At 40.4% G+C, this 27,186-nt stretch overlaps 1 protein-coding gene across 1 annotated transcript in view; it reads left to right on the plus strand.

Annotated features, from left to right (window-relative positions):
* CCDC13 (coiled-coil domain containing 13) overlaps window positions 1-27,186 on the plus strand; it is a 977,767-nt gene that overhangs the window by 830,675 nt on the left and 119,906 nt on the right. Inside the window, exon 15 of the mRNA XM_044066042.1 lies at window positions 9,346-9,433. Within this exon, the coding sequence (XP_043921977.1) occupies window positions 9,346-9,433 (88 nt within the window). The remainder of the gene's footprint in view (window positions 1-9,345; window positions 9,434-27,186) is intronic.

Consider the following 27,186-nt stretch of genomic DNA (forward strand, 5'->3'; position numbering starts at 1 on the left):
GAAATTTTGCCGTGCAGTAGACAACCCCCTTTTAAACTGAGCATTAGGAGAGGTCTCTCTTGATAGGTGTTAATTATAACAGAGGTTTCCAGAAACTAAAAGGGCCATTCCTTTAATGCCTCTAATATTCAATAGCCTAGAATCAGGCCAACTCTTGAGTGGCAACTTGCCTCCAAAGGAGAGATCATGCCATATTTATTTCCAAGTGGGAATTTATCCATCTGATGTTGTAAATCTTTGTTCATTAATTACTAATTGGACCTCGGTTCCATCCTCAGAACCAATACGGCAGTTTCCAAGCTCACGCCAGCCAAAAACTCTCAGCTAAGACCTACCCATAATGCCCCTCTCCTAATTACTCCAGATCTCATTTGCCACATTCCTAGTCAGACATGCTAGCCATCTCACTCAAAGCTAAGTAGAAAATTGTTATTTTTAAGACAGTTTCTCTTCAAAATTGTTTATTTTTAGTCAAGTTAGCCTTTTCTCATTGTTGCCTATAACCTAATCCTATTCCCTACCCTTTACCTTGGTAATTTAATTTCACCACTGTTGGTACTGTCCCTCTCTCCTGCCTTTGACAGGCCCTTCCTTACCACTTGTGGTATTTTCTAAATACCATCATTGGCATTCTCTCCCATTTTCTCTCCCTTAATTTGTTTTTTTCTATAGGATAACCTTGTTGCCTTACTATGTCAGACAAAGCTAAGTTGGGGTTTAAACAGTGTGACAAGTGTGGGCGTTAGATGCCTAACTCGGATACACATGCTCGTTGTGTCTACTGTTTGGGCATGGATCATATTAAAGATGACTGTGACATTTTTGGTAGTTTTAGTAATTGTACACTAGCAGAACATAAAAATAAACTTATTTTAAAAGGTTTACTCAAAACACCTTATTCAGAGGCTGTATCTGTGTTGGAAGTCTCACCCCCTCCAAAGACCAAAAAACATAAGGAAAAACGGAGTCACTTGGCTCCTGCATCTCCGTCAGTTATGGAACCGAGTCAGCTCCATTCTTCGCCGGCGCTCTCAGCTCAGACCTCTTCGGCACCAGGCTCTGTGTCCTCTCCCTCAGTGCCGTCCATGATATTCACCCCTATTTTGGTTCCAACCTTGGCACCATTGACTTCGGTGCTGTCCTTAGATCCAACATTGACTCTGATGACTGTACCTGCTTTGGCACCATCCCCGGCTACTGTGTCGACAGTTTCTTCTGTTCCATCAGCTCCAAAACTCGAATACCTGCCAAGGACAAGATGCTGTCCAACTTACGACCCTTTTTTGGGCAGAGGTTTAGACCCTTTCTAGAAAGACCTGATTCTCCTTCAGCAGCCTCCTTTAGATCTACTAGGAGTTTTTCTGAATTAGATCTAGTACTGGTTGTGGACCAGCTTCTGGCAGCTAGGGGATTGTCCATTCCAGCTAGACCTTCTGACTCTCTTGGTTCAGAATCTTTTACTACATCTTCCTCTGTTTATCCTCATAGGTTGGTACTAGGCTATCGGCCCTAGGGTCTATACAAGCCTAACCATAACAATTCCCTGGCTATTTCTTCCCACACTATTTACTTTCCTGGACCCCTGTCTAGCAAGGCGACTGACATGATCCCTGGGGTGAATTTCCTTTCTCCCATCCAATCATCAAGGTTCATTTTGAAGAGGGCCAAAGAGGCACTCTGCTGGACATGTATGGGCAGTCTATTCCAGAGTCTGGGGAGTCTCTGTGTCAGGAAGCTATCCCTCCAGCATGTTTTGTTTATTGTGCTGACAAGGTTTAGATCCCTGGAGCCTGTGACTCTGAGGGATTGGGATTTCTTTAAGTGTAGCATGTCCAGCAGCTCTGGGTTTGACATGGCCTTGTATGTTAAGCAGAAATCGCCTCGGAGTAGACAATATGCGACAGAGTATAGCTGGAGTTTTTTAAGGCAGTCAGTATAGGGTATCTGCTTTAGGCCTGTGATTCTTTTAGTGAGGTATTTCTGCGGCCATTCCAGTTATTGCAGATGTCTTGAGAGGTACATACCAAATGGGGCATTGTATTCTATAATGGGTCTAATGAGGGATGAAAAGCCCTTAGTGATGAGGTGTGCCACATAGAAGGATTTCCTGACTGTTGTGACAATGTGGTTATTGAAGGTGAGACCACTGTCCACCTGTGTCCCTAAGTCTCTTATCACACTTTCGGTGTTTAGTGTACTGCCACCTATGTGGTAGTTCATGGGTACATGTTTTTTCCCAAAGGGAATAACTATACATTTCTTGGCATTGAGCTTGAGCCATGGCTCTGGCACCAAGCAACTGTTTCTGTAAGGCCCTTTTGTAGAGTATCCACATAATTTGGGGATTCAATAATGGCTCCCAGTTTGCAGTCATCTGAGAACTTTGTTAGCCAGAGTCCCTTAGTGTTGGCCTGTACTTCAGAGAAGTAGATACCATACAAGAGCGGTCTCAGGACTGAACCCTGAGGTACTCCACTTGTCACTTGTCTGGAGCTGGATTTGGAGTCAGCTACTTTTACAGTGTGGATTCTGTCAGTAAGCCAGTTGTCAACCCATTGAGTGACATAGGGATTAATGCCCAGCTTAGTAAGTTTATCCATGATTCCAGAGTGGGGGATGGTGTCAAAGGCCTTGCCAAGGTCCAGATAGGCTGTGTGGACTGCCTTACCCTCATCCACAGCTCTGGAGACTGATTAGAAGAAGTCAATCAGATTCAGGAGACAAGATCGGCCCTTCATGAACCCAAACTGGGTAGGATCCAGTGTTTTAAGGCTCCTCCGACCTCTACCCAGATCCTGGAAATCTCGGTACCAATGTCCACTCTGGTGCATAGTGTCTCTGTTCCAACAGCAGTGTTTCTCCTGTCAGCACTGACCACTCTTGCTGCATCAGCTCCGGTGGAGCCGATGCTCTCTCAGAGCAGTGCTTGGACCGTCCATACCTTGGTACCTAGCCCGGTGCCTATTTTCTCACTGGTACCATCTATGTCCATGGCTCAGATGGCTTCCAATTCCCTCAGAGCTCCTCACCTGGAGGTGGGCTCCTCAGAGTGGGGTGTGACCCCAGTTCCGGGGTTGTCCCTCCCGGTTCCGGGCTCCCATCCCTCCTCGGGTGGGCCTACTGTCCAGATGATGGAGAGGGTCCTTCACTCTGAAGGCTCGCAGTCAGCACCAATGACATCAGTACCAGAACCCCCCCAGCATGCACCTCTCCCAACCTTCTATTTCAGGACCCGGCAGGGGAGTCACAAGAACCCCCTTTGAAGGGAACTCCTTCTTTGGAGTCCTCTTCAGAAGATCCCACTGGGGAGCCACCCCGGAAGAAATGGTGCAAGAGGAAGCACCTTGATTTCCCGGAGGAATCTATCACCAAAGACACTGACTGTGATGAGGTGGAAGGGTCCCCACAGTCTCCCCCAGATGACTTATCATTCGGAGACATTCTCGAAATCCTCAAGCAGCGGGGAGACTGGAAGTCCTCTAACCCTTCTTCTGAGGAATATGTGTTCTTGCAGGCCTTCCGTGCCCAGCCATCTACTTCCTGGGTGACCCCACCAGCAAATGACCTTGTTAAACTCATTGTGCAGTGTACCTGGAAGGCCCCAAACAACAGAGAACCTGTCCCCCATAGGCCAGACAAAATTTTATCTACACCTGAAGACCAGCCCCACTGGTACAAGCAGTTGACAGTTGAGACTATGGTGGCAGCAGCCACCAAGAGGGAACTGGCAGCAGATAGTTCCACTGTATATCCTCCAAACAGGGAATCCCAGACCATGGACAGACTAGAGAAGCGGAACTATGCTTCAGCGACTTTCGCCATTTGGTCGCTGAACTATCTGGCACTCTTTACTCGCCTTCAAAGAGACCTAATCTCTGAATTGTCTTCCCCTTTGGTGGGGGTACTGCCTGATGAGTTGCATGATAATGTTGCCTTGCAGCTAGCTACCCTTGAATCCATCTCAAACTCCTTGATGTGTTGATATCTCACACCACCGAGGGGGCAGCTCGAGCTGCCACATCAGGCATTGTCATGAGACGTAATGCTTGGATGCGGTTGTGTGACTTCGCAGACCCCTTTACATCTTTCTTCATCAATGCACCTGTTGACGAATCTGCACTTTTTGAACCCAATGTAAGAGACAGACTTGCACATAGTCAGAAAGATGGAAATACCTTGTCTGCTGTGAGCATTTGCTTTTCCAACCCCCAGAGGTCCTATTCCAGGAACCAGAAGGGAAGAAAAATGTGGTTCAAGAAATCCCAAGGATCTTTTCGTGACACTCATGGTGAACAACCCCCCATGGGGCAGAGGGGGCAACTCATATGGAAGATACCCCTTTCAGGGTAGAAGGGGTCCACGTAATCAGGGCGCTAGATATTCTTTCTCTGGCAGACCCTACCAGCACTCCTGAACAGTGGCCCAATTGCTTTCCTCTGGAAGCAGTCGTAGGTCATTTTTCTCTGCACCTACCAGTCTGGCATCTTATTACTACTGATGTTTGGGTGCAGAGAATAATATCCAGAGGCTACCAAATACCATTCAATTTAACTCCCAGACCCATCAAAAGAATCCCCGATGTACCACCCAATCAGAGGGAATTTGCAGCCTTAGAAATAGAAAAGCTGCTAAGAAAAAGAGTCATCCAGCCAGTCCCACCAGACCAGACAGGATCCAGGTTTTACTCAAGGTTCTTTTTAGTGCCAAAAATACAGGGGCCTGGAGACCAATCCTGGATCTCAGCCTATTGAACAAATTTATCAAACCTCAAAAATTCTGGATGGTCACGGTACAGTCCATTCTTCCCTTCCTAGGGAGGGGCAACTGAATGTGCTCTATAGACCTCCAGGATGCGTACTACCACATAAAGATGGATCACCACTCCCAGAGGTTTCTCCGCTTCCGGCTGGGAGCCAACACTACCAGTTCAGGGCACTGCCATTTGGTCTCTCGACAGCTCCCGGAGTGTTCACCAAATGTATGGCAGTTGTGGTAGCTCATCTTCGAATATAAGGATTCCAGGTGTTTCCCTATCTAGACAACTGGCTCTTTACCACTCCGACTAGGAATTTCCTAGTCCGCAGCCTCTCTTACACTCAAGGTCTCGCTCTCCACTTGGAGATTACAATCAACAAAGACAAATCTCAAATGTCCCCAACAAAGACACTGGAATTTATTGGCGCGGTCTTTGACACAACATCTGGTCAAGCTCCCCCCCCCATGGGCTTTCGAAAATAAGACACCAGATCCAAAACCTTCCTCAGACCTATGTATCAGCACGTCTTGTACTGCAACTCTTAGGCTCCATCATTAGTACCACTGGAGAGACTGCACATGAGAATTCTGCAGTGGCTCCTTTCCACACAATGTTCACCCACTTGACCACATGATACTTCTTACAAACCATTGCAAGGAAGAAATGCTATGGTGGATGAAGCCACAAATTAATCTTTGGTGTCGACCATTCTGTCTTTCCCAGCCCACAGCCACTGTGACCATGGACACTTCCCTGTTGGGGCGGGCATTTCCAGGGAAAAGACTAACCAAGGCACCTGGTCCCCCATGGAGGCCAATTTGCACATAAATGTCCTGGAACTGAGGGCAGTTCACTTAGCGTTACAAGCGTTCCATGCATCCCTACCCTCTGGGACCATTGCAATTCAGTCAGACAACACGTCAGTCATCTGATATATCAACAAGCAAGGTGGAACCAGGTCTTACCCCCTGTGTTAGGAAGCCATGAGGATTTGGCACTGGGTGATAGCTTCCAACCGCTTTCTTATAGCAATGCACATTCCCAGGAGTTCCAACCTTATTGAGGACAATCTGAGCAGGAACATCCTGATGCCTCACGAGTGATCCCTCAACCATTTAACAGCAGATCGGATCTTCCAACACTGGGGCAAGCCTTGCTTCCCCCCTTAACTACAAATGCAGAAGCTATTTTGCCCTGATTCCCCCTCAGGGGGAACCACTGAGGGATGCTTTAATGTACGATTGGCCCCCAGATCTTCTGTATGCCTTTCCCCCATTGCCCCTTATCCCAAAATTTCTCCAGAAAGCTCAGAGGTTGAGAAGCAAAGTGATCCTCATTGCCCCCTGTTGGCCCCTTCAAGTCTGGTTCCTGTTTCTATGGCCTCATCTGATTCACAGCCCGTGGATCCTGGATCATTCCCAGGACCTGTTATCTCATCCTCAGGGACTGATTCATCCAAACCTGCACAGTCTCAAGCTCACAGCTTGGTTCCTCCATTTCCAATGATTGCCAGGCTGCCTGACATCCCATCTCCTGTTCATGAGATTCTTCTGGCTTCACACAAACCTTCCACCAGGAAAGTTTATTCTAGTAAATGGACTAGGTTCTCTATTTGGGCCAAAGACCAGAACTTAGATCCTTTCTCTACCCCTATTCAAAAGACCCTACAATACCTGACTACTCTTTTACATGCAGGAGCCTCAGCTTCAACGATCACTGTACATTTAGCAGCTATTGCCAATTTTCATAATGGCCTTGATAATTCTTCACTTATGTCACACCACCTATCCAAGACCCTTTTCAAAGGAGTATTACATGTTAAACCTCCGATCAAACCTCCCTTAGAACCCTGGGGCTTGACTTTGATACTTCAGTCTCTCACAGGTCCTCCTTTCGAGTCCTTTGATTCATGTGATTTAAAATTTTTGTCATGGAAAACCTTACTTCTAGTAGCACTTACCTCAGTGAGAATATCTGAGCTGCAGGCCTTGAGTGTCAAGAGACCTTACTTGATCTTCCACACAGATAGGGTGTCCCTTCGTACTGACCCTTCTTTCTTGCCCAAGGTAATTTCTGTTTTTTTCATTAACCAATCTATTGACTTGCCGTTTTTTTTTCCCTCAGCATTTTAATAGAGGGGAGTACTTTTTGCACACCCTTGATGTGCACTGGCAGCTTTGTTGTTATTTGGACAGGATTAAATCTTTCAGGAAAACATATGAATTGTTTGTGGCCTTTGCAGGACCCAGATTGGGTAAACCTGTTTCCAAAGTGACTTTATCCTCCTGGCTTAGAAATGTCATTACCTTTATCTACCAACAGAATAAGCTATCCTTGCCTTCCAGAATAAAGGCTCATTCTACCAGATCTATGGCTACTTCTGTAGCATTTCATTCCAGAGCCTCTATGGATTATATCTGCACAGCAGCCACTTGGGCAAGACCTCATACCTTTATCTCTCATTAAAAATTGAATTTGGCCTCCAGGGGACAAGCATCTTTTGGTTCTATGGTGCTCAGGAATATCCTTCCTTAGGGCCAAATAGGACTCAAGTAGCTTGGGGACTCGGTCCTATTAGTAATTAATGAACAAAGATTTACAACATAAGATAAAGAAGTTATGTCTTACCATAACATTCCATCTGTGTAGTAGACATACCTCTCAAGTGTACCTCATTATGAGGAACGTACCTCATTTGGGGTCTTAAAAAGTTCATGTTCCTCGAAGTTCCACACTGAAAGAGTCTGTCACACATTCAGTGTTAGGAATTTTTTTTAAGTGAAATCCATGGTAAATAGAAATTAATCATATCTTCTTTATAAGTAAAGTCAGCATATTTTAACCATCCTATGACCTTCCTAGTTGAAGTTGTTGGTAAGCCATTAGTATGTGTTCCACATTTTGTCCATTTGTTCCACATTATAAAGGCAAGTATTCCTCATTTTGGTAATGGAAGGTTGAGAGCTATGGTATTAGATCTTTGTTCATTCATTCCTTCCCGCCTTCCTTCCCCCTGCCTGGACTCCTGGTGGACTTTAGGTATTCCTGGTTAGGGTACTTGCACAGACAGAGCCTTCTACTATTTTTTCTATTACTATGTCTATTATCTAGGGTCGGGCAAACTCTATCTAGAGTAATTAGGACAGGGGCATTATGTAGGTCTTAGCTGAGAGTTTTTGGTTGGCATGAGCTTGGAAATGGCCGTATCGTTTCTGAGGATGGAACCAAGGTCCAATTAGTAATGAATAAACAAAGATCTGCAACACAGATGAAATGTTATGGTAAGAAATAACTTATTTTTTATCTAGGAAGAATTCTTTGGGACATCTGAAGACAGCTCAGCATCATTCTCCCTTCCATTTCAGATGTTTAATGCATTGAAATGCAGTACTGCCTTTCACAAACTCAGCAGGTCACTCCATTTTACAAGTTGATTATCAATCTGAGTTCACCATGGTAAAGTGCTAATGAAGACCAGAGAGATAGATGTGTAAATGTGTGAAACAATGTGATCTGCATTAGTTGTACAAGGGATGGAAAAAGCCAAAGAGGCTATGTGCAGCATTGTCAAATGTTAAGGTAATGGTGTACATAGTTCAGAACTAGTTTTTGTAAGTAGTTGTATAACAGAAAATGGAAAAAAGTGATCATGTGTACAAATTGTAAGCTACTGCCTGAAAAAAATGAGACAGTGTCCAAGATATATGACTTTTTGATTGCCTAAAACACTTGGAGCACCATGCCTAGTTGGTTTCTTCTTTTAAAAGATACAGCGACCCAGACAATCATCTTTCAAAGCTCATCCATCTGGTCTTGCCGTCTCTCATTCAAACAGAAAATCCATGATACTTACAAGTTTCTTGGGGGCCAGAATCTATAGTCTGTGGTGCCACAATTCAACCACATTTTGGTCCCTGAGTACAGATGACGTTAGAAGATCATGAATAGTCCAGAAAGAAAGACTGTTCGCCAGGGATAGTAATGTTTTTTTTTTTTTTTTTTGCACAGTCTCATTTAAGTATACAGTAGTTTCCCCTGGGCATATTAATCTTGAAAAATGCCAACAAAGGTCATAGACAATCTAGGAGGTACTCTACAACAGTTCCACTTTAGCATTTATGTCAAGTGGAGGAATATGTGACACGACAAACCCCTATCTCATCAGTTGGGCAAATTTCACACTAAAGCCATATTTCACACTTGGATGCTGTGTATGAACGCATCTGCTGTGTGCTTGGATATTTACTTCTGGAACATTTGTGTAAGTTTGCATACACCTTCTCCAAATGCATATTGTATTTCAGAATATTTAGAATGAATTAGAGAAGTGTTGTTGTTATTTCCAGCCCTTTTTTGGCTCACATTTTCTCATTTTGTTTTTGTCTAACCATTTTAGCAACTTTGCTTCAGTTAAGCTCCAGTATGTCAGGGTTCTGCATTAATAAATATATATTTTTTAATTTTACTGACCTGATTTTCTCAATTAATTTGTGCAGTTAAGAAAAAAACAGCTTGATCTGTATTGTAGTTTTGTTATCAGCCTGCTATAAGTACAATATTATACTCTATTATTTATTTTTCCTTTGTAGGTCAGACACTCAACAGTTCTAGGCATAACCTAAATCTCACAGAAAACAGAACTTCATCTCCAGTAGAGGTAGAAGAACTAAATACAAGGTAAAGTCATCTTTCTTATCTAAAAGAATGTATGAAAACACTGATAGATGAAAGGGAGTGTTATGGACTGTGTATATTTGCACACATAAAGCTGTATTATATTGGTGAAATATTATGGCAGTAACCTGCTGTTGTGTGAAAGATAGGCCTCTTCCATACTTACTATTAAAGGTCCTCTTATATGGTAATCAGGTATATACAGTAATACAGATTTTGTCTGGATGCAGCCTCTTTGAATATAGTTCTCTTTTGGGGCTGAGCAAGAAAGTTATCCACAAATATGGGAAAAGGTGAGCTGTAATGTAATTTCAGACTTAAATTATGTACCTGAAGGCTCTGTATACTATAGAAAATTATCAACACACTAATCATAAATTCAGTGTGTATGTTCTTAAAATGGATTTATACAAATTTAACTCTTGAGATTCTTTCTTAAAGTGAATTTCTTGAAATCCATTTCAAGGTAACATAAACATATTTTTTACTGGGCAACCCAGTCATAAGCCTTTGTGTTAGCATCTCAGTTCATATACTATACTAAGTGACGTGTATTAATGTGTCTATTTTTCATAAAATTGACAGTACAGTTTGATTATAATTTCATATTCACTTGGAAACACCATAAGCAGGTGTTATAAAAGTGAGTATTTTAACATTTTTAAACTAAATAACTAAAAGATTTAAGTAAATTCATGAATTTTGCAAATATTCACTTCTAATTATGTTGCAACATTGTTTATAGTTTACTACTGGTGATTCCTTGGTTCTTAAGCCGTTTGTAGCACTTAGTGTAACCGCAGTGCTTTGCAAGATATTTTACCAGTTTTTCACCATGTATGACAATTTTTCTGATGTTTCTCCATGAACATTATTAGGATTCTAATGTTATTATGGCCCTATTAATGAGACTTTTATTTTCTTATTTGTACAATTCTAGTTTATTTCATGGCAAATATTCCTTTTGTATATTTTTCTTTTCACATTTTACAAAAAAATGTAATGATTAAAGTTCTACTCTGTTTTATACTCCCATTTGTAGCAGACGTTAAGTATGACTTTTCCATATCTCATATACTTTGCTTTCTATTAATAATTTGGGGCTCAGTTTTTGTTCTGCTGTCCCTTTCTACCTCTTGGATGTTCCCTGTGTGTTTACAGTGAAACCGAATAGAAAGTTATGGTTGACTGTTTCACTTTCTATGTAGAATACATTGTAGCAACAGCTGGACCATATACTTGAGATAGTGATGTGGTGTATTAACAATGTTATGATAATCTTAGATTGTGCAATAACTTCCAGTTTTTTGTGTAATTTGATAACAGCAATGTCATTTTATAATGCTTAACTTCTTCATGTGGTTGTTAATCAGTTTTGTTAACCCATACACTGCAGCAGAATAAAAAAAGAAGGAAGCACGAGGTATAGTATTTCAATAAATAGTCTGAAATAAATTATTTCAGAGACTTAACACTTTAACATGACTTCCATTTATCTGCTACAAATTTACCATTACCTTGTACTAATGGTAAAAATGCAGCCTTACAGAACACTACACATTTTTTTGTTCTTGTCAATATACTAACACAAACAAAATTCTTTACTTGATCAAAGATCATCATACAAATCACTTATTATATATCTTTGATATGAAATTAATTTTTTTTAGTTTTGTTTAAGGTATCTCTTCTCTATCTCTTACATTCTTGCAAGCTTGTCAGTCAGTCTGACTTTTGAGTACCAATGGCTAGAATGTCATCATTAGCGATATTATTTATTTATTTATTTATTTTACATTTGTTGACTGGGTTAGTCCAGCTGGATCAGAGCCCTTTTTCAGTGGAGACCTGGGAGAAAAGTTCCACAAAGGCAATACAACTTGATTATCTAACTAAAGTAACATAGTACATAGTTCTGTAGATAATAGTCTAGACAGTATATGCATAGTTAAGACAATATGACTGTTCTTTTCAGGACTAGTGTGCAGTAAAAATAATGTTGGAGGTTTAACTCCAGAAGACATTAGTGTAGCAGACTTAGGTGCATTCATTTTGTAACTGAGCCAGATATATGGTTACTATTGGCAAAAAGATCTTCGATGAAATCTAAAAGCAGAACTGATGCATGGCTCTTTTATATAGATGCCAAATGTAGAGTTTAACAGCCATTTCTCTATCCTGTTCTGGCCTGCTGCATTATTCTTGGTTCCCATTAATGTTGCTTATATGACTTCTTTTCAGACTAGTTATGAACCACCTGACAGAATATATTTTTACTAAGATGTCACTGCATCAGAAGTAAAACCCATACATATTTTACCACACCAAGCAATATTTTGTGAGTACAAATCTGACATCATATGAAGCTCCATGTACTGATGAGAACATTTTGCTGGTGCCAACTTTAGCAGTGAATGTGCTGAAATCCTAAAAGGTAGAATGCCATTTATATATGTATTTTGTTGCTGTGTGTCCTGGTGTAATTACCTGAAAGTCTTGCAATAAAGTCTCAAATGGAGGCTGACTTGCAGCATTTTACACACAGGTAAGAATGGAAGGGTTTCACAGTCACTTCACTATCAATATCTGGCATGCTACCTTATTTTCAGTGTTCTTTAGTGGTACGTAATATGACTTTAACCTAAAAGAATGGCTGTGCAATATCTGCTTAGGATATATCTTTACTAAATTTTCATTTTATCCCTTGTACAAATCCTAAGTATTATATCAGACAAAGCAACTTGTCTGTGACTGGAAATTAATCATCACAAAATTATGTGCACTATGGAATACAAGTAGTTTTGTTAAAATTCATCACAGTGCTATACTGATATCTCTAAAAGCAGAATAATAGACTTGTTTTAGTTATATAGCCGAGTAACTCACAGCACCAAAGGAAGGCTTTTCAGTCATTATAGTCTAGCATGCTGAATTATGCTTGGTTTGAATTAATGGTTTTTATGTAACTTCTCCTCAGGCTAGACTATGCAATACTGGTCCAGAATTTATTTTATGGAGCTGTCATTGCATCAGAAGTAAAATCCTCTACACTTCACCAGACAAACCAGTATTTCTGTGACTGCAAACTTGGCATCACCAGAACACCTTGTGCTGAACATAATCTGCTGATATCATGTTCAGCACTGAGCTTCACTGAACTCTGTAAGCGTAGAACAGCTGTCATATTTGCATTTTAGATACTTACAGTGTTGTTATTTCCTGAATGCTTTAAATTGAAATCTCAAAGGGAGATTGCATGGTATTTTATATGTATGTATAAATGTAGGGTTTTGTGGCATTTTGGTATCATAGTCTGATATAATGCTGTACACTCAATTTCTACTTTAGGATGGTTTATGACTTTTTTGCAGGCTGGATTATGCCATAGGTGACTGAAATATATCATTACAGAGTTTTCTTTGATCATAATCAAAAAACCTTACATATGTTTTAAGAACAGTTGAAGTTTTTTGTCATTGGAATGACTGACTCCATCATCAAATTTAAACATTTGTACAGCAAAGTACATTATTTGAAGATACAATTATGTATGTGTGATATTATACCTGGAACTACTAAGTTCATTCTATAGCTGAGAGTCATTAGATATTATTCTAAGAAAGTTGCTAGAATATTACAAATGCAGTGTTATGGTCTTGTATTTCTAGGTACCACCAACAGTACTATATAGCCTTTCTGGTGCTGTTTTTTTATTATCTTTTTTTTTTACATTCAATTCACAGCAAACAAGATTTTTTCCAGAACAAATCAGTAAATTATAGATAAATAGATATATCTATATCTATAATATATATGTCTGTGTATATATAATTAGATTTAGATATCTTTACTGTGTTTTTTTTTTCACAGTAAGGTCTAAAAATTATATTCTTTTCTTTCTAGAAAAGTGATATTTGTTATTTAAGTGCTATAGTAAAATATTTTACTTGTCCTGACATACATGCATATATCTGAGATCCTGCTTTCTGCTTTCCTTAAGTGCAATCAGATCATGCAAGGTTCTATCTTGGGTCCCCTCCTGTTCAACATCTTTATTAATGAACTTTATACTTCCTGCAATCTGCTCTAATTCAATATGTTGATGACTCAACTCTTATCTGCACTTCCAGCAATATCTCTGACCCTCACACTCTTGCCCAAGAAACTTTTCTATCCATTGAAAAGGGTCTGTCTGATAATTTACTCATCCTAAACCCCCCAAAAAACAATTGCCTGCTATTTCTCCCTCATTCTGTCTCTCACCTTAAATCTACCTTTGTCATCACATCCTCCAATAACACCACCATACAACCTAACTCCCACACAAAGGTTTTAGGTGTTATCATTGGCAATGAACTTAAATTTAACTTACATATCCTTCAAAGTATAAAATAAAATCACCAAAAATTGGGTTTGCTTTATCGCAACTGAAAATTCTTGACTTCCAATGCTAGACTCTCCCTGGCACAGGCTGTTCTTCGCCCCTCCCTTCCCTATGCCACCCCAATGCTAACTAACATTCAGTCCACTACCCTGGCCAAGCTCCAACAAACATACCACAAAATAGCAAGATTTGCCACAAACTCCCCTTATAACTCACACCATTGCCTTGCACTCAACTCTCTACAATGGCTTGAACTTCCACAACAACTCCTTCTATCACAATTTCAGATCACTCACTCCATACTATACAAACCATCCTGCTGCCTGCTCTCTCTTCCTTAGTATCCAGCTATACCCCCACTCGCACACTCCGCACCTCAAACCAGCAACTCTTAGACATTTACCAAACAAAGAAATCTATCGGTAAACTACTGTACAAATCCTCTGTATCCCACGATCTGAAGAAGCAATAGTTTTACAACGTGAAAGCACTTACCTGGTCCATTTTGACAAATAAATACTTTTACTGTGTGAAGCTGTGGTGTTCCTGCCAATGTTTATGCTTTGGATTTTCTCTGTATCCCAAGCTAAGAATAAACTTCCAACACACATATGCTCCATTACCTACCCTATACACTTTAAGAAAGAACTCAGACTTCACTTACTTAACACCAAAACTTGTACATGTCATGACCCTACCTAGCTCCTCTACTATCCTTTATCCTAATTTTTTCCATTTTTTTCCTCATATTGCCTTAGCATCCTAATCTACCTCCTGCTACCCCTTCCACATTATACATGCATTCTCATCTCTCACATCTCACACCTGTACTATTCCCAAAATGCTACTTCCTTAACATGCACAGTACTCCACCACTTCATAACTTTTATGGATTGCTCTAACAGTAGTATTTGCCGAACATGTACCATAACAAAAAAAAAAGTTTTACTGCTATTGTGTATACATCTACTGATCTGATTTACCATACTCATGTTCTTATCTTACACTGTAAATTTCTATGTATTTGCATTATAAACTGAAATTTTATGTATTGTAAATTGAACTTTTATGTATTGTACACTGTCTGTAACTGGAGCTTTTCCCCTTAGGTCTCCACTGAAAATGGGTCTCTGGCCCAGCTGGACAAACCCAGTTAACAAATGTCAGTAAATAAAATAAATAAATACAGTGGCAGGATTCTTTCCTTATAATTTTGCAAGAATATTTTAAAGCAGTAGAAATGAATTATTTAAATTTAAATTCAAATTCAGGCCAGGATTGTCTACTGAAACTGGCAGACTGCAGCATCTATAAAACCATCAGCTGAAAACAAAAATATAGCTTTCAATGCTCTTAGAATAATAAATACAAAGGCTATCAAATGCATAAACATACAGCATTCTTAAAACTGTAGGCTTAAAAAATAATATGTCTGGGATTCAGTAAAAGGATCACTGTTCAGACTAATTGTCCAATACAGGTTAGGTCAATTAACACAACATAGGTTCATAGGCAGGTACTAGGCTATTGGCCCTAGGTCCTATATAAGCCTAGCCAAAAAGGTACCCTGGCTTTAGCCACCCAAGAAAATTATTTTCCTGTGCCCCTGTCGAGCAGAGCCACAGATGTGATCCCTTGGGTGAATTTCCTATCTCCCATCCAATCATCAAGATTTTTCTTGAAGAGTGCTAATGAGGAGCTTTGTTTGATATAGATAGGTAATTTGTTCCAGAGTATGGGAAGTCTCTGGGACAGGAATCTATCCCTCCAGCATGTTCTGTTTATTGTGGTGACAAGTTTAGGTCCCTAGAGTGTGTAGGGACTGGGATTTCTTTAAGTGGAGCATGTCCAACAGTTCTGGGTTTGACATAGCTTTGTATGTTAGGCAGAGATTGCCTCTGACTAGGCTATATGTGACAGAGTAAAGCTGGAGTTTTTTGAGATGGTCTGCATAGGGCATCTGTTTGAGGCCAGTAATCCTCTTTGTGAGGTATTTCTGTGGCCTTTCCAGTTGTTGTAGACATCTTGTGAGGTACATACCAAAAGGGGCACTGTATTCTATAATGGGTCTAATGAGTGACGAGTAAAGGGGAACAATGACCTCTTTTTTCCTGGATGAGAAACCTTTTGTGATGAAGCGTGCCACATAGAAGGATATCCTGACTACTGTGGTGATGTGATTATCAAAGGAGAAACTACTGTCCACCTGTGTCCTAAGGTCTCTTATCACACTTTTGGTGTTAAGTAGACTACCGTCTATGTGTTAGTTCATGGGTACAGAGCTTTTACCAAAAGGGATGACAATGCACTTTTTGCCATTGAGTCTGAGGCCATGGCTTTGACACCAGGCATCTGTCTCAGTGAGGCCCTTTTGTAGGATGTCCACATCATTAAGAGTTTTGATTATGGCTCCTAGTTTGAAGTCATCTGTGAACTTCATTAGCCAAAGACCTTCTGTGTTAGCCTGTACTTCAGAGAAGTAGATACCAAACAGGAGAGGACCCAGGACTGAACCCTGTGGTACTCCACTTGTCACTGGTCTGAAGTCAGATTTGGTGTCTGCTACTTTCACAGTATGGGTTTTGTCAGTAAGCTAGTTGGCAAACCATTTTGTGACATAGGGATTTATACCTAATTTAGTGAGTTTATCTATAATTCCAGAGTGGGGAATGGTGTTGAAAGCCTTGGCAAGATCTAGATAGGCTGTGTGAACTACCTTACCCTCATCTATGGCTTTGGTGACTGCTTCAAAGAAGTCAATCAGGTTTAGGAGACATTATCTGCCTTTTACAAACCTGAACTGGGTGGGGTCCAGAGTTTGGAGATTACCAATGTCATTATTTATAAGTTCCATGGTGATACGTTCCATAGCCTTGCAGACTAGGCACGTCAGGCTAATGGGGTGGTAGTTCCCAGGGTCTGTGTTGGCTTCCCCTTTGTGTCGTGGGATAACCGTCACTGTGCGCCATTCAGTGGGCACAAAGCCTAAGGTGAGGCTATGATTGAGCATGGTACTCCAGTAGTGTGCCAGTTCGTTCTGTAGTTTGTGTAGAATGCAGCCTGGGATGTTGTCAGGTCCCATGGATGCTGTGTTCTTGGCTTTGGAAAGTGTGTTTTTTATCTGTGCAGCCATGATTACAGGAACTTTGCATTCTTCCGGTATAGAGATGGGCCCTTTATGGGGTGAGAGGGGGGTAAAGTTAGCAGTGAACCTATCTGCCAGGATGTTGGCAATATCAATTGGTTCTGTAAATTTAGTGCTATTGTGCTGTAACTCAGAGCAGATATGAGTGTTGCCATTGAGATTCTTGACATCACTATATAATGCTCTGTGGTTGTCTTTAGAATTAGTGGTGATTTTGTTTTCGTAACTAGCTTTGGACGATTTTATGAGGAATCTCAGCTTCTTATTGACCAGGGAGTTCCTCCAATCATGGGATTTTACTCTTTTTTGCAACAGTTTCTTTCTTTTGTTGTAGAGTTTGTTCATGGCAGGTGACCACCAGATTGGCTTCCTTTTTTTGGAAGGAAAGCATCTTGGTTCTTTTAGTGATTGCACGATCCATGCACTCGTGTAAGTGCTTATAAAGTGCATTTATGTAGGATTCAGCTGTTGTACCTCTATTGTCCATCTGCATGGGTGTCATGAAGTTTGCCACTTCTGTCTTATGAAGTGTGAAGTTGGCTTTGGAGAAATTTTTTATGGTGGTTTCCCTAATGGGGGGTGGTGGCAGGATATGGACGTCTAGGGTGATTATCTTGTGTTCAGATATGAGCAATGAGGAACTGACCTCTGGTGTGGAACACCGGTTGTCCATGTTGGTAAAGACTGGGACTAGGATATTGCTGCCTCTGGTGGGGGTGTGAATAAGTTGACCCAAGGCATTGGAATTTATGAATTCCAGAAAACGTTGAGCAAAAGAGTTGGTACATGAGTAGTTTTCCCAGTTAATGGTGGGGTAGCTGAAATCACCCATTATTAGGGTGTTAGGTTGTACCCTAATATTTTCCAGTGTATCAAGAAATGAGGAGTAGGAGTCCTGGGGTATGGTGGGGGATCTGTAGCAAGCTACAGTTTGGATTGTGGTCTTTCCCAGAGTTAGTTGCACTTGGATAATCTCAGATACATTATACATTATACTGAAGAACTAGCCTGGAGGTGTGGATTTCCTTAATGAATATGGCCACGCCTCCACCTTTAGTGTTTCGGTCCAGGTTAGGTGGCTGAAAGGCGTGGTATGAATTATAGCCTGGTAATGCAGGGATGCTCTCTGGAGCCTTGAACCAGGTCTCTGTCACTGCACAGATGTCGATGTTCTCCATTTTCAGGAGTGCCACGAGTGAGGGTATTTTGAGGTTTACACTTCTAGCATTGAGTAGCATTACCCTCAGATTTTGCTTGCTTGTACCTGTTATGATGGTGAATTTGCCATTTGAACCTTGCCTAAAAAAAGCGCTATGGGGTGGCAAGAGCCTTAGCCAGTATCCAGAATCCCAAGGGTGACATGTGCAGGCCATCTCTGGCAAAGCATCATGGTCTGTCGATCATGTCATCCCAGGCAAACAGATACTTGATCCCCTTAAAATGACACCAGAAGCTTAGCCAATTGTTGAAATCATTTTGTCCTTGTACTGTGGTATAATTCTGGGTGATGGCAGAATGCTGCTCAGGGCTAGGATCATACCTGCCTAAGCTACAAGATTGGACAGCTCCTCCATGTCTCTTTTCATGTAGTCCAGGGAGGTATGTCTCAGGTCATTCACACCAACATGGACAATGACAGAGTCATATTTGTACTTGTTGTGGAGTGACCTGAGTGCGTGCTTTATGTGGCAGATCCTGGCACCTGACAGGCAACTGACAGTAACTTTCTCCTTGTTTAGCCTGGTGTGTGGAACATCAGTGTGCCTGACTATAGAGTCACCTATGACTTATGACTAGAGTGTTGGGTACATTGTTATGACTTATGTGCTAAGCAGCGATGCATAAAGTGTTTTTTTTTTTTTTCAGATAAGCTACCTAGTGCTTAATACTCCCACTGATAAGCTAGAAGGCTTCCCTCCAACATAAAAAGTCTTGGAGGCTCAACAACTTACAAACAGTCCTGGATACAGCAAATCTGTATCTGGACTAGACTACTTACAGGAAAGGCAGGAATCAAGCTTAGAAAAATGTTTTTTGAAAAGTGGAAAGGGAGAAAGGAGGACCAGAAGATAATTCAAGGTTAAGAAACTAAGTGGGTTGGCCTTCTGAAATGTTCTCCCTGTATTAGGTAGAATGAGGTAATGACACTAGACTGGGAGGAGTGTCCCAGATCAAATTTGCGGTAGGGATGGGAAACTGCAAAGCCAGAAAGTATAAGAAAAGGATGCCAATAAGGAGGGAGGGTGGCAAAAAAACAAACTCAAACAGATGCTTAACAAATGTAGAAAATTTCCAGTTAATACCTCAAACACAATGAAACTAGCTAGAAAAGAATGCAGCACACAATAAAAGTGCTATAAATAACTCGTAAAAATAAGCAAAAAAACAGGATACTTAATGTTATATATCACAGATCAGTTTTCTCAATGCCCTTCCTCCGATTAGCTCAGTGTGAAATAGCAGAAAAACTCACAAGTTAACTTCTTTAGTGACAGAAAGTTGAAACCTGAAACAACTTTAAAAAAAGCTCGAAAGAACCAATGAGTTGCTTAGTCCACACAGCAGTCCAGATAACCCCAATCAGCCAATGACCATAAACACTTCCCTCTCACTGAAATGCAAGAATGGCTTTGGCTAAACTAAGATGGCCTGGAACATGTGCTCAGACACATAGCCTCTACAAAAAAAACAACTAGGCCCAAAACACAAGCCTGAATATGGACAGTGCTACAATTATCCACACTACTTAGGTAGAAAAAACACTGCAGAAATGTTTATCACAGCAGAAAAGCAGCAGTGAGACTTTAAATGAAAGTTTTAAACAGATAAAGGAGCAAGGAGACTCTAGAGAATGCTTTTAACTGCAAACAAATATGTTATATGATACTCTCCTTGGCAGGAAATCAGAACAAACAAACCTAAACAGATGCTTAACAAATGTAAAACATTTCCAGTTAATACCTCGCACACAGTGAAACTAGCTAATAAAATATGCAGCAGACAATAAAAGTGCTATAAATAACTCATAAAAATAAGCAAAAAACAGGATACTTAATGTTATATATCAGATCGGTTTGCTCAGTGCCCTTCCTCCAATTAGCTCAGTGTGAAATGGCAACAGAGAGAAAATTTGATTTGGAGACAGTTATGGTTGCAATGATAAAGAATGCATTATTTGTCAGTTCATTATCATGTCTCTGAAATGAACACTACCACTGAAAATACCAGAAGGCAATTGTGCTTTCATTAGTTCATAAACAGGTTTATAAAGGCATCTCCCCACATGATGCATGGACAGACAGACACACACACACACACACACACACACACACACACACACACACACACACACACACACACACACACACACACACACACACACACTTAAACAAGCAAGCCCCACCTCCAGCCAGCTCAATTACACTCAAGGAATCACTCAGCCAATCACACACACACCCAGACACACACACACACATGCACACACACACACACACACACACACACACACACACACACACACACTGCGCGTGTGCATTTACTTGCACTGTGAGTAATCCCATATAAGTGAATGGGTGACTGCTGTGTTTTTATGGCTGTCACTTTTTTCCTCTTAGAGTAAAATTTTAGTTGGGGAGTGATTCTCATAATCAGCTGAGCAAATTGTGAGCTGTAGATGTGGATATCCAGTGAAATTAATTTATGGTCTGATCTTACCAATGAGGGATATACTTCTGGTATGGAGCATAGAGTCCCCATGTTGGTAATTATCAGGTCTAGTATGTTTTCCCCTCTTGTGGGAGTGGTGACTAGTTGTTCCATAGCATTTGAGTTTATAAATTCCAGGAACCTTTGGGCTAAGGTGCTGGGGCTTGAGTAATGCTCCCAGTCTATGTTTGGGTAGTTGAAGTCACCCAATATAATGGTGTTCGGAGAGATCTTCATGTTCTCCAATGTTTTCAGGAAAGCCGAGTGGCATTTCTGACTTTGAGAGGGTGGTCTGTAGGATGCTATAAACTGAAAAGCAGTCTTGCCCACTGTCAGTTGCACATGGATGGTCTCCAATACTTCGTACAATGCCACTAACCTGGAGGTGTGGATATCCTTGATAAATATGGAAACTCCCCCTCCTTTTGTGGTTCGGTCCAGGTTTTGGGGCCAAAAAGCATGATATGAGGTATAACCTGGTAGTGCTGGGGTGCTCTCTGGAGCCTTGAACCAGGTTTCTGTCACTGCACAGATATCGATGTTCTCCATACTGAGGAGAGCTTCGAGTGCATGCATCTTGAGGTTAAGACTTCTGGCGTTTAGCAGCATTACCCTTAGTTTCTTGTTCCTTGTGCTGTCTATGCAGGTGGGTTTGACTTTTATGCTTTGCCTAAAAAAGGCACTATGGGGGTGGCAAGAGCCTTTGCCAATATCCGAAAGCCCAGGGGTGACAGGTGCAAGCCGTCCCTGGCAAAGCAACGTGGCTTGTCGAGCATGTCATCCCAGGCTGACAGACACTGGATCCCCTTTGAATGACACCAAAATTTTAGCCAGTTGTTAAAATCGATCATTTTGTCTTTATACTGTGGCATCATTCTAGGTGAGGGTAAGATGCTGCTCAAGGTCAGGTTCATACCGGCCTGGGCTACATGATCAGAGAGCTCCTCTATGTCTCTTTTCATGTAGTCAAGGGAGGTACGTCTCAAGTCATTCACACCAGCATGTACAATGACTGAGTCATATTTGTATTTGCTTTGGAGTGACCTGAGTGCTTGTGTTATGTGGGGGATCCTAGCGCCCGACAGGCAGCTCACTGTGACCTTCTCTTTATTCAGCCTGGTGAACGGAACATCAGTGTGTCTGACAATAGAGTCACCTATTACAAGAGTATCAGGTGTGTTATTCAGCCTTAAGGGCTGTGACTGCTCGGCACACTGACTTTGTGTGCTATGTGTTGTACGTGTTTTGTTTTGGGGTAGCATTTGCTTGGATGTCTGCTTTGGAGGTCTCTGTTGCTTAGGTAGATTTATATTTAGAGCCTCCGAGTATGTTTTTGTGTTTTTATGTGTTTGGTTCGCTGTTGTGGTGGGACTATGTGATACTGGAATTGTGTTGTGTGAGGTTACCTTCTCCTCCTGACTGGTTGCACCAGTTTTTAGATGAGAGAGCTCAGCCTCCAGTTTGGCAATATGGTTGCATCTCTCACATATATTCTAACCTGTTTGGAGGAGGAGAGGGTTGTCTGTGTACATGAGACAGTTGTAACATTGCCTCAAAATTCCCAGATTCACCAGCTGGACTGGAGAGGAAACCATTGACTGACCTTTGGACATGCTAGAGTAATATAGGGAACTGAATTAAAATGGACCAATAGGGGACAAGGTAATCGTAGAGAGTATAAGAGTAAGTAGTGCTTATGGTTTATTAGTGCTAACTTGTACAATTACTTATTTGGACCAGTGAGAGGCCTTAGAATGAGAATATGGGTTTTACTTTGAGAGATAGAGCAGTTCTAAGGGAAAAAGTGAAGAGCAGACTTCGTGGAGCCAGGAATAGTTTAAACCCAATTAGGCGGCGCTGCCCGATGTTGCGCTATGCACAACAACGCACAAAACCGCGCAAAAGAGGGTTTTAAGAGAGGGAGATCAAGGAGTTTGGAATTCACCCAAAATGGCCAATAAAACTACAGTTTCAAGGCAGTAACCACTCCCACAGGGGCAGGCAGGCTGCTCAATGTTTATCACTGCTACTGATGAACACAGAGACTTCCCTTTAGCACAAGCAAGCAATGGCCTCCAAGAATTCAAGATATTGCTGCTTATATGCCCTTGAAGATAGATGCTGCATCTGTAAAGAAGCTGTACTGGTAATTATGCTAGTAACATTCCTTGAAGATTTTATTACAAAATGTCAAAACTATTTTTGAGATATAGGCATTTATATACAAAGAGCAAAAAAAAGTAGCCCAAATAGTAAGGTGAGGACAGTCCACTGGAAAAATGATTAGTGATAACGGTGTTAATGAATTGTTTTTCTAATTCCAGACTACATCCTTTTGCCAGGTCTCTATTTGGTAGACTTAGATTCTGATAACATTCCATGACAGAAATAAAGTGTATTCATTCTACTCTACACAAACGTTTAAACTTTGTTATTTTTATTATTGTTGTATCTCACTGGGCTAAATCAGAAAATGGTCCACTTACATCGGTGTTCTACCCTGGTTAACAAATGGAAAATAAGATAATACCTATGTAGCTAAATCTTCTGTTTTTACATTAAATGTTTATTCTGTACATTGAAACTGCTTTCAGCAATGGTACCTCATTCAGGATAAAAAAAAAAAAAAAAAAAAAAACATTTCTTGTAGTGAGTAAGATGGACTCCAAAAGTCAGGAAGCAGCAAATATTAAGAGCACTGTATTTGTTATTGTACAGAATGCAAAAAAATAAAAATATAAATACCACCAAGACCATGAGAAATTTATCTGCATAAATAACCCAGCAGAGCAGAGCTTTACTGCTGTAGTTAATGTTTGTTTTTTTTTTAAATTATCCTTCTGTAGGGATTGATAATCACCACTTAAATGGTCTAAAACAGGTGAGTGTTTCAGTGACACTATAACAGAAACTTGATCTGTAATCCTCAGTATTATAATCCCACATAAACCATTACAGACTTTCTTTAAGACATTATTTACCTGTTCAGATGGATGATAATGCTATAACTGAATGCGCTCAAATATAAATGAAGCTGTGGAAGAAATAATATAAATTAAACTATTTTATTGCAGTCACAATATAATACATGAAGTGTAGTTAAATCGTGATATATTCCAGACTTAAAATCAGTTTTGGTATACTGCATGATAAAGTAAGCGGCATTTATTGATTTCTCCTAAAATTTCACAGTTCATCAGTATCCTTAAAACTGATTTATACCAGAACATTACAAACAGAAACATTTTTCCTGTTAACATTAAAAGAATATCATCAACAACCCAGCAAAATTAGAAAACAATCTAAATGTTTTGCAAAAGAATAAACTCTATTCTCACCCTTGGGGAGATTTACCCATGCACTCCCTTACATTAAATACGCATACTTCTAATCTAAGAATCTTTGGAAAAAGAATCAGACCATTTAGAAGAAACATTGTTCCCACACCCTATATGTTGCATTACACCACTGTTTACTATGTAGGTAACGCACACCTTCAGTTGAAACAACTATGAAGCATAAGTGAGCTTCCCTGCTTATCACCTCCACATCCTAAAACACCACTACTACAAAGATGTGCAATACCACAGTGGGCTGCCTCTGTGGCTGTGCTAAATGCTATGGTGGGATTCTCGGGGGGGTCTGATGCATAAAATAATTAGCCATGTGCTCTCCCTTACAGCTGCATGTGGAAAGGCATTTATTTATGCAGCTAAGCAATTCAGAAAATTGATGGACTACATAATTTAGCATGGTTTTACCTAACTGCTCATGGTAATTTCATCCATCATGGTAGAGGCAAGTGTGTGTATGTGAGGCACTGTATTTGTGAGTGTGTGTCTGGGAGATTGCAGTAGGAGAATTAGTGAAGAGGATACATTAGGTGTGTGTGTGTGTGTGTGTGTGTGTGTGTGTGTGTGTGTGTGTGTGTGTGTGTGTGTGTTGGTTTGTGATGAATGTGTAAATGTGTGTGGGGGTGGTGGTTTGCGGTGGCTTTATACTTCTACAGACCCCCTAGACTAAAGAGCAAATCCTGCATTATTGGGTAAGGGGAAACATTATCCACCAGTGATAGCTAAAAAGATGTGGGATGAAGTATACCACTGTTCAACAGGGATAACTGTAAAGACATGGGATGGAGGAAAACTAGTCACCAAGGATAACCTATATCATATATTTTTGCAGCACTTATAGTAGTGGACATGAGGGGAACTCTGAAGACATAGATCGGGGGAAAGAGTAGACACTAGAGATATTCTGTATAACTTCCAATAAAGGCACTTAGTTAAAAAAACAACAGTGGTGCTGGCAACCACTAAAAACCAGGATTAATTATAAGTAGCATGCCTTAGAGGCATTAGAAGGGATTCCAGCCTTATACCCTCCTACGCCTGATATTAGTCTTTACCTTTACTTTATCAACCACACAAAACATTAGATCTGATGTTGTCACACATATTAAATTACTTGGAGTTGCGATAGATGATAATCTAAAATTTGACCTACAAATCCAAAATAGTATATGAAAAAACTTATTCCAATGAAACACAAGAAAGCAAACTGCAAAATCCCGAAGAATAAGGCACCACGTCTAGAACAACAAATTAATTTATTATAAAGCGCTTTTTGTCCACACCAAATAGTCAAACTTCATCAGATATAAGTACTTCATTCACAAAGAAACAGTTTAAATAACCTTCTCAGTAAGTCACATGACATCCCAGCTCAGTAAGTCGCATGACATCCCAGCTAAAAATTTAAAGTGCTAGTCACATCTATTTAAGAAAATAACAGCATATATTTAAAATGATCATGTTAATATTTCTAAAATCCACAATTACACTAGTTAAAACAACAACATGTTAAACTTCTGTCCAACAATTTAATAGAACAGTGAGTAGGAGTATAAAACTTAAAAATGTAAAAGTATATTTAGGGGAAAGGTCCCCAATACTATCTCATTAGATTTTTCAATTTCAAAATACACATTAGGGAACACATATCTTTGAGTCCTGGGTGGTTGTAGGCATTTAATTGAATTTGACAAATAAGTTCTAGTCTTTCGAGTTCTAACTGGATGTGGCCTCTCCTAGGATTCTGTGCCACCTGATCTATAAGTCGAAATTTAAATGTGTGTTCAGGATTCATAAAGATATGCTTGGTTGGTTCCGTTTGTGCTGGTATTTCCCTCTGGTAAAACCCTGGTTGGTGGCATTTTGACGAAGCTGGTTATTGCTGTTATGCTGGTTATCATTAAATTGGAGCGTGTTTGTTGGTTTTGTAAACTCTCGCTCCTTCTCAGTTTCATTTTGCTCTGGACTTTCATAGTCATAGTTGGAAACTTACTCACAGTGTATGTAGACACAGCTTGTTCACTATTCCCTTCATTACTAGCGCGATTGACACTGAGCCCATAGTTGGCACCGCCTCCTCTGACGTTCCATGCTTGTGATGTAGGGTAGTGTGGATAGTCAGTCCCATTTAGGTACTGAGCATGATCCCTTTCTAATTTTACCAAAGGAAAATACCAGCACAAACAGAACCAATGGAAGAAGCACAACAAATGGAGGCAAACAACTCAGCAGACATTAATGACATTACTTATGGAAGTAATCCTTTGCTTATCAAAAATACCGAGGGTGACTTTTATATTTACAACTATTCCACATTTGATGTGACTGTTGAACTTGCTAACATTTTGGCCAGGGGGCTGACCTTCATTCCCTTGAGGAGAATGGACATTACTAAATGTATTTTCGACCTGAAACTTTTTGTAAGAAAATTAAAATTAAAAGCTCTTCTAGGTAATACTAGCTTAGAGGACCAACAGTTTAGGATAGCCAGCTTGTTTAATCCACCACTGCATAACCTTTTACATACTTTTGAACGAGTTTGTGAACTTGATTTCAGGATGTTACAGTCCACCAATAAAAGGTCCACAAGTAACTATAACTTGAAGGATGAGCAAGCCTGGCTTAATGTGTTAAGGTCAACTAATGTCAAAGGCATGAAACCAGATAAGGGTGGGGGGCTGGTATACATGAACTCTGATGATTATGATAACAAGATTGAATCTATTTTGAATGCTGATTCTTACCAACTAGTTTCATTAAATGAATACAATACAGCTAATCAGAGTATAAGAATTTACATTAATGACTTATACATTGAAGGAAAAGTAGACGTAAATTTATACAACTATGTGCAAATACTGATACCTATGGCACCAGTCATGTTTAGAGTCCCTAAAATTCATAAGGACCTTCAAAATGCACCACTAAGGCCCACTGTAGATGGTAGAAATTTAGCTACATACGCATGTACAAAAGTGGTGGATTCAGTGCTGAAAAAATATGTACAAACTGAGGCACACATTTGCAGGGACACCTGGACATTTCTTGAAAAAATTAATGAACTTGTCTTCAACGCACTACAGTTTTCATCTACATTTATACATCCATACCACACGACCTGGACATAGAATGGGTGGGAAATATTTTAAGGAGCAAAGGTGCCCCAAGC

This window comes from Protopterus annectens, chromosome 3.part0 (assembly GCF_019279795.1).
Source record: "Protopterus annectens isolate FY-2018-M chromosome 3.part0, PAN1.0, whole genome shotgun sequence".
In the NCBI taxonomy this organism is placed as follows: Eukaryota; Metazoa; Chordata; order Ceratodontiformes; family Protopteridae; genus Protopterus; species Protopterus annectens.